The following is a 9,308-nucleotide window of genomic DNA, read 5'->3' as shown; positions in this document are numbered from 1 at the left end:
GGTAGCTTGCGTAAACGAGCATATCACGACCAAGAAATTTCATCCAGATCCGGCCCAATTACGATCGAAAGTGACCGTGTGACACTGGTATAAGCCTCACCATATCGGCGTTTCCGTCTGATGGCTCACATGCGTGCGCTTCATCTCCACTCGCTTCCGCGTCCGAACTTTCGCTGCTTGTATCCGTGTTCGGCGAGTCGACATCAGTTGGGTCGGGTGACTTGATACACGCACTTTCCACGGACTTGCCAGAACAGTCGGAGTCATCGTTCACAGGAAGATGGCTGCGGTCACAGAGCGTTTCTTCGCTTGCAACTACACTGACTAAATCAGGCGATTGAGCACTTCCATTTTGTAGTGTGGGTAGCGGCGAAGCGTCCAATGAAACTGTCTTCTTCGAACGGTGCTTGGAACGCACAGGAACGTCGTGCGTTGGGTCCGTAATATATAGGTTGTATTTTCGCTTCCGTTCCATGGAAGACCAGAAAACCTTAAGGACCGAAGAGTTATCAATACGATCGTCTCCTCGCAACGTTGTCAGAGAACATCTATCGTCGTCACGCTATTCTCCTGCACTGCACTCGTTCTGAACAAAGAGTTGTGGATTGGCTAGACTTGGCGCAGTGTGAGTCTGTAACCTCCAATATAAAAAACGAGTGCGGTATAATATATTTTTATATAAGTACTATTTACCATACTAAATTAAAACTAACCAAATAACACGTTTATGATTATTTTTATTACAAATACGTTTGCAAAATGTACGTGCGACACAACGATTCGAAACTGCCTCTCAAACCTTTCCGATACTGTTGCTGTGACGTAGGAGTTGTTGTTGTTTGGAGCACGTGTGGCGCACGTTGGAACAAGTGCTTGGTCTCTGCGTGTACAGCTTGTGCATTGCTACGAGTTCGGTCGTTCGGTGTGAGACTGAGGAAGAGATAGCACAACATGAGCCATATTTTAGTTAAGTGGGTGTCGTCCTCACTGTGGGATGTGTACAACGTCCGAGCAATTGTGGACACCAGCATAAGTCTGCAGTTGCTGATGGACGCAAATGCCATTGTAAATTTACGCGGCACCGTGGTAGCGGTAAATTGGAAGGAGGGCGAGCCGGCGGCGGACGCCGAGTTGCTGGACTTCGGTAAGTAATGCCACTATTCATGAGTTCTCGCTGTAAAGTATTTTCTGTTGCCTAAAGACTGCTTAATGTAGGGTTAGAAAGGACAATGGAGCGCCGGCGAACAAGGCTGGTGCGGTTGGCGAGCACGGCTTCGGACAGTGCCGAGGAGGTGCCTCGAGAGGAGAATGCGCCGAACGAGGTGAGTTCTGTGTTAACTTCAATTGCCGTGCGGGCCAAGCACGACCAGCGCATCGAGTTGAGTTGAGTTGAGTTGTGTGTGTGTGTGTGTGTGTGTGTGTGTGTGTGTGTGTGTGCCCGACGAATACAGCGCGAACTGCGCCGTCTGTCAGTCGTGTCCGCAGACAGGCATACACAGCGCTAGTTGAAATGGCTCACACAACTACCTGCGGCTTCTTGTTTGCCTTTTGGTAGAGTTTAGTGCCGGAGTGCCGAATGCACTGCACTCGCATCTCGCCGCTTTCAAGGAAACATTTGCTGATACCATGACACTCGTTGTGCCAAACAGTACAGAAAAATGCAGTTGCTAGAAAGACTCCACTATGTTTGAGGGAATGTAAATGTGTTGGTGCACGTCACTAAAAACATTGCGCATTTCTTTCCAAAGTAAATTGCCCCAGTTGATTCAATTGTTAAGGTGTTTATTGGACAGCAGTATTTAGTTTACAACTGTACTTTAGTGACTTACCAGGGCGAGGGGCTCGTTAAGTCCCCAAGGGCCTTGAAAAAATCTTTTTCCAATTATGGTGAGCGTACTAAATTGGCCTAAATGTTTGTTGTATGAATCAATATTTTCTGCTCTAGTTTCTGTATCACATTTTATTAAAATATCCTTGTTTCAAATACTTACAAACAGTTCATTGTAAATCGAGACTGAAAAGGCTACATATAAAATAACTGTGTGACCTGCCAATGTTACATAATATAGTTAATGTACAGTCAAGATCATAAGTTTGGAGACCACGCGATCATGTGGCAGTGTGCATGCGTACGCCATCTAACGGCTCATTGCCTGCTGTCGAGTCTCACAGTGCACATGCGCAGCCTTTCTATCTCGCTTTCCTGCTTGCTTGCTTGCTGCACGCTGGCACGTGGGCTGAATCTGGGCATTTGTGGAGTTTGCCACCGGTAGTCTTGCATGATGAAGCAGCGGCGCAGCATCCTCAAACTTCTTGGTCCGATCTCTGAGCTGGTTCCGAACTACATAAAATTGAAACGTTGCAGATTGCTATCGCTGGCATAACTTCACTATGGAAAAAGTGCTAGCCACTCACTTGATGTATTTTCATGTATTTTCATGTTCATGTATTTTAACTGTGCCATGATGTCTTTCTATTAGCGCACAGACACTATCTTTGAACTTACACAGCGAAAGGTATGCAGTGGATTTTGTGTATTGCCGGTTAAGCTTCCGCAAGCATGCCACCACGAGTGCTGGTCAAGGAAAGAGCAAATAGTAGATTTATTTGTCCATGGCCTACTGCAACGCCACATCTGGAATCTGTTAAAGAGACGTCGGAGAGCAACAAGCACATCTCTGAGAGCATGTACAGCCACATATATAAAGCACTCCCTTTAACATGAACGATGAAATGTTGCCTGCTTGGCAGGCATCTCGAATCCCGTTGCTAGGAGACATTTCCATTTAATGGGAAAGGGTCGATTTGGACCATGGCTGCTGTGCCATCAGCATTACTGGTGGCAGTAATCGCTAATTCCAATAATCAGCCTCCGCGATAGATTGCAGCAAGCAGGCCAGCTGGAAAGAATGGCCGTCTGTGTGCACTGTCATGCTTTCGACAGCAGGTGACGAGCCGTTAGACGGTGCGCACTTGCAAACTGCCACACGTTCGCGTGGCCTCTATACTTGTGATCACAACTGTGAGTTTTGTATGAGTTGTAAGGTACTGTAGCTTTGAAAGCTGATAATTCTGCGAAATGAGAGTTCATTTTGCTTTGTTATACGCTCTTCAAACATTTGTATTCACTTCTGTGTTTCCCAGCAGTCATATCCGTTCGTCCCTATAGCCCTGCTGTTCTGGCTGTCGTGCATGCTGAATGTCTGTATATGCAACATATTTTTACTGTTGTTAGTCGCAGGTTTCCACTGTGGTTGTAATTGTGCATGCAAGGCTTTCACAATTGCACATGTAGGTTTCAGATCAAGTAGAGGAGCAGCTTATTGTGTGCTAGTCAATTTTCCATGTGGATGCTGTGGCAGTAGAGGAAGCCATGTACTCAAAAAAAGTTCCCTACTCAGGCTGGTGCTCAGTGTGCCTGCAGTGCCTCACAGCAGGTCAAAGAGCTTGAAAATGAGGTCCGGGTGCTGCGCAAGCGGCTAGAAGTTGCTGAAAACATGCTTGGTAAGCAGCCTCCAGCCCTTTTTTCTTCTTTTGTTGATCAAGCTTGAATGGCTATTGGATGGTGCAACTAATTTGTAAACTAGCTTGGCCATCTGTATTTAGGCAGTGCACAGTGTTGCCAAAACTCAGTTTTTTATAGACTTTTCCTTCATGGAACTGCCTGAGGAAATGCAAGAGGTGCCTAACCTTGCATCTAGCAAGGTGGTAAGCTGAACCAGTTCGTACATTGTAAAATGTGTAAACGCCTGCGGAAAACATGAACATTGAGAAGACAGCAATAGGACAAACTCGCTTTTACAATTAGAAATGTTGAACACATCAAACACCAATGCATACCTTCTGGCACCCACCTGGTACATGTGCAAACAGCCGTTGCTAAGAAGGGGAAAACATCGCTGAATTTTTGACAGGACTTAAAGAAGACTAGACGACCAAAGTGCTGAACTGAAGTGATTTTTATTTGCCTATATGCGACAGGACACAAGGAAGGCCATCTGGGCTTCGTTGTGTCCTGTTAAAAATTTAGCCGCGTTTTCCCCTTCTTTGCAACCATGAACCAACAAGCCGAATCCTCAACCCCAACACTCTATTAATAATTGTTTGTTTGCCTATTGTGGCTCTAAGGAACGTTCACTATTTATTGGAGAGGCACGACGATGTGTCACTGACACGTCTCTTAGGTTTGTTATGTGGAACCCTTCGAAGATTTCTTATTCGTTCCTCATGTTTCCTCGCCCTTGAGTGCCTCGTTGTGAAACATATTTGTGCACCACCTTTCCCATCATAACTCTCAGCACCTACTATGGCCATGTGATGAGTGCATCCGATCGTACAGGCTGGAAAAAACACTGTACATTCAACTTTGTGCCATTAAACTTATGCATATTTTTATGGGTGAACTAGTTTCTCCCTCTAAGTTGCACTTATGCATGCTTTTATGGGTGAACTAGTTTCTCCCTCTAAGTGAAACTTTGTTTAATCGGGTACATATATAAACTGACTCAACCTTACATGTCGGATAGAGGTGACTAGGTATAGAAACACTAGACATATGAAGAACTTCTTTGGCTTTGAAAACTGAGTGGTAGTTATAATGCTACTGGCATGCCGTGTCATGCTGAAACTCATTAAAAAGAACAAAACTAAAATTTATTTACCTTAGACATTACAAGTGGTACATCAAACTTCTGCTTTGCTATGTACAGCAACATTTTGTACGCACTGTTTTACATTATGTTGTGAAAAGGTCGCCATTTAAGGAGCATCAAGTTGTACAGTGATTACTAGTATATTCCCTTTATAACAACTGTGGACATTGGTATGTGCTGCTGTTTGGATAAAGGACTCCTACTCTTGCATGTGCACTCATGACATTCTAACTAATGTTTATATGAAAGGAACAAAGATGCTTTAACACGACTTGTGTTTTGTTGCTGGACTCTGCAGTTGACAAGGCATGTCACCTCTACATTCTTATCATTTTGTTACCTTAATATCATTCTTGTTCACAAGAACACCACACCCTTTGTTCAAAGCTGCTGTGTAAGGCAGGCATGAAGGGATGGTCCACTAACTAAGACACAAAGGTATGGCCCCAATAGGCTTGTTGTTTATACTGATAGCAGCACCTTAGTTCATTGTTCATCATTTACTGTAATTACACTAACAAATGTCCAAAACGTCTTTCTTTTTTTACACATTCTCACTAGGATATGTTACTGTCCATCTCAGTGTGTTTGTAAATTTGATGAATTAGAACTGGAGCACAAAAAGTTCATTATTTAGGTCACTGTTGCAAATCACATCGTTATCCTTGTAGCAGAGCAACAAAGTGCTGTTCAAAGTGCTCTAAAGGTGAAACATTCTGAATTTTCATTGCTCTTCTTCGGTAACATTCAAGATTGCTTCCACAATTTCATTTACTGCAGACCAAACCTTACTTTAATTACCACTTGTGCAAGCATTTTGATTAACGTGATTGCATTCATGTGCTCCCTTAGACTCCTATGACATGGTGAAAAAGTTGAGAAAAATCTTGAGGAAGACTGAGAAAGACCCATCTCCTGCTGTTGAAGCCGAAAGGGCGAGTATTCCTAATTTTGAAAAAAAAAAATTTTTGTTTTTATTTTTGTTGCTTCTGTGGCACGCTATCTTGTGCAGCACAATTGATCTCAAGATGCCATAAACGTTAACTCTGGCTATTGAAACTGTACCCAACGGGCTTGTACTGAGGCCTAAGCTTAGAATGTTCACAATGTGTGTGTTGCGCTACCAATGAAATAGGAGTTGCTGCCCCAGTCTGTCTTGTCAGTGCTCGGTTGTCGTGGTTTTTCCACATAAAACCCTGTAATGATATTTATTTTGCCCAGTATTTTTTTTTCATCTGAACATAGCAGCATTGCTGATCATGGTACTTCAGCAGCACTTGCTGTTGGGTTAACTTGTGCATGTTTTCTATTGTTAAAGGGGTCGTGAAAAGAAAATAAAGCTGCCCGGTTGTAATTTTTTCTGCTCCAATACGGATTAGACATGCCGATTCTGAAATATTTCGGTGTAATATTCAGTCTATAATTAATGACGCCCGTTTGAACTCGCAGTTGTCTTGGGTTCACCGGCCGCCATAAGCACTGACGTGTGACGTCATCCTAATACAAGTTGTAAACACAGCGTTAGCTTTATTTTGCTCAAAAATGATAGATTTATGGAAACCTAGAAAATAAAGAAATAACACCACTGGTTTGCACACCGAGTTGCATATTGTGCAGCTACAGCAAGTGATCTGCTTGGTTCTGCTTTCAAGTACATCCGGGCCTCCACCCTGCCCGGCTCTGTTACATGTTTTTTCTTGCCCATCTTGCTTTCCGTGTTGCCTTCGCTCTCTCGGTGCAGTGGTGTAGTTTTTTCTTACTGGTTGGTTGGCTCAGTCCTGGATGTGCCAACCGTGTGCATCGTCAGACAGTGTCGTACAAGTTATCGCAGTGCAAACGATGTTCGCGTTCACAAGCTTCAAACACCCGGAGTGGATCTACTAACTGCTACATTAGGATCGCATGGGCGCCTCCGGCGCGACAGTGGAAGCAGTATGATGCGGCAAACCTCGGTCAACTATGGCTGAGCAGGCGTAGTCGTCGTCATGTTTTGTCGACGACGGAGAATTCTCATTGGCTGACTTAGGATGACGTGAGAGCTTGGAAACCGAAATTGTGGTTTTATAACTATTAAATAAACTGTTAAATGAACTGGTATGATGAAACGAGTCGGTGTTTATTATTGAAAGAACGACCAGGATTCCGAATACACTTGTAGTTGAAAATTTTCGGCAAACTTTTCACGACCCCTTTAATGATGCTAGACGAAATAAGACATTCCGAAAAGAGCATTCCTTTGTTGGTGTTTGTGTGCATGCGTGTGCTATTGTCAATACACGATCATGGTGTCTGCAATTTAAAAGCAATCCCCATGATTTTGTTTCTTTCCTTTGTGAAGTAGCTGGATATCTGTATAGGTTTTTAAAAAGCACTAGTTCATAAAATGGAATGATAGTAAATTACTCATCCAGCTACAACTAGAAAATGAAATAGGCTGGCCCTAATAAAGCAAAGGTCTGGTAAACATGAGAGGTGAAAATAAAACAATAACAATAAATGTTAGGTCCCATAACCATCATATAATTATGAGGGACACCGCAGTGGAGGGCTCCAGGAATTCCACTAACCTGGGGTTCTTTAACATGCACCTAAATCTAAGCACACGGGCCTCTAGCATTTTTCCACCATCGAAATGTTGCCACTGCAGCCGGAATTCCATCTTGCGACATCATCTTTCTGTTTTTGTGTCTCGAAAAATGATTGCGATCACTCCTTGAGCTATTTGGTAATATGCCTGTTGAAGGAGTACTGACATGAATTTTAAATATATTGGATTTTTGCTGTAAATAAAAGCGCTTGTGTCGAGAACTCTGAAAAGAGTATCATGGTGCCTAGAAATACATCATTACGTCTTTAATACCACCACCTTAAAAAAGACAGTTTCTGTTTCGATATTGAGGTGGTGGTTTCAAACAGCAGCTGAAAAAAAAAAGAAACAGTGGCCGAAAATTGTTTACCCCAGATGTTAAAATTGAAGCGTCATAGTTGTTCTTTGCTATGTGGAAAGGAACTCCTCTTTTGCTCAACGGATGCTTTCTGTGGTATGCAGGTTAACATCGGTGGAGGCGTTTTGGTTGAGAAAACGCTCCTGGAGCGCCTCCATTCTCACTGCAATGGGCCTACAAAGTTCGCCAGGCATCTTCTCCGGGGTGTTTTTACTCTGGAGGAGATGCGTGGCAAATCACTCTTCGGCAAGGGCAGCAACGCCAATAAGAATGCCGAAGTAAAGGAGGCACTGGACCCAGTCAGGGTCAACGCAGTGAATGGTGAGTTACTAATGATGCCATGTAGATTTTTTTTCTCATATTCTTGTTTCAGATTTCATATTTGTGTCTTGATGTTGTGTGTATGCGGGGCTGAAAGCAAAATGTGGCTCTACCATTTTTTATCTGTTTCTTAGTTCAAATCACTATTGCCATGACTTCTGTTAGCATAACATTCACTGTATGAATTATTTTTGCTGATGGCATGTTGTAATAACACCTTCTGTAAAGGATGGCAAAATTGCAAATGCCAGGCTGAAAGTTTTGTGGGTCACGAAAGTGCTTACTAAATGCAAGATTTGACTAGCTGTTGCATCATCAATAATCCCAACTCACCCTTGTTAGGAATAAAAAGGGTGCTATTCTCGAGTTTGGGGGAAAAGCCTCGTTCAGGCTGGCAAGCTTCGATAAGTCACCTGCTGCAAGATGGTAGTGAATAAATAAGTTAGTAAAAATGACTAGTTACGTTATCATTTGTTGCACTTAACGAATTGTCCCAAGTGTTGAAATTTTGCTATCTGGAACAGGTAGTGTTTCAACAAGTTGATCTGATGGAAGGCAAGTCAAGTCCATGTGTCGCAACATTGGCTCTTGTGACATTCCCTTTTTTTTCCACCTTGTTCAGTGTGTTCTCATGATCGCTAAGATGTGCAGCTAGGTATTCCATTTATGAACGGTGTCCTGCAATGCAGGCAGTAATTAAGTATAAAATATTTTAAGTCTCTTTATGAAAAGATAGCTTCTGTGCACATTAATTTTTTTCATGGTTAAACCATGAAAACTATGAAGACCTACAATATTGTAAATCCCGGTTAAAAACGAATTGCATTTTTGTTTTTAACTGTAATTTACACTATTGTAGGTTTTACGGTGCATGTATGTGCCATCATTTATTTATTTATTTATTTACTTATTTATTTATACAATACTGCAGGCCTAGGGCGGCCCAAGCAGGAGTGGTTTGTTAGTGTATCAATGATGAAAACCAGATTTAAACAAAAAAAGAAATACAAATTGAGAGCAAGAAGAAATAAGCAATGAACAATCGAAGAAAACACCAGAGAACGGGAGAGGACTAATCAGTGCATATTTCAGACATATGGCAAGGCAGACATATGGCAAGAAGCAAAGCAGCAATGATCATAACAGTAGCGTAGCACAGATTTTACACAACTAGATATGGGAAACCAATCACAGGATGAAGGCACCGTTACAAATTTATTCTGCGAGCTGGTTGAACAACTGAAGAACATTATTTGATAAGAAGATTTCAGATGGTAAGGCATTCCAATCACTTATAGTGCGCGGGAAAAAGGAATGTTTGAATATGTTTGTGCGTGCAAAAATTGAGTTAAATTTAAAAGGGTGAAAGTTCCTGGTGGGTCTATGGGGC

The 9,308-nt window shown here is 42.5% G+C and overlaps 1 protein-coding gene across 1 annotated transcript; it reads left to right on the top strand.

The window, feature by feature from the left end:
* The first annotated feature begins 928 nt into the window (after positions 1–928).
* On the top strand, positions 929–8,719 carry LOC142784691 (uncharacterized). Its single transcript, XM_075883176.1, has 4 exons — positions 929–1,322; positions 3,402–3,504; positions 5,505–5,587; positions 7,702–8,719. Exons 1-4 carry the CDS (start codon positions 1,230–1,232, stop codon positions 8,050–8,052), a joined length of 630 nt encoding a protein of 209 aa, XP_075739291.1. The 5' UTR covers positions 929–1,229; the 3' UTR covers positions 8,053–8,719.
* The last annotated feature ends 589 nt before the right edge of the window (positions 8,720–9,308 follow it).

Source organism: Rhipicephalus microplus, unplaced genomic scaffold, assembly GCF_043290135.1.
Source record: "Rhipicephalus microplus isolate Deutch F79 unplaced genomic scaffold, USDA_Rmic scaffold_15, whole genome shotgun sequence".
Classification (NCBI taxonomy): Eukaryota; Metazoa; Arthropoda; class Arachnida; order Ixodida; family Ixodidae; genus Rhipicephalus; species Rhipicephalus microplus.
This window is presented reverse-complemented; position numbering and strand designations above follow the sequence as displayed.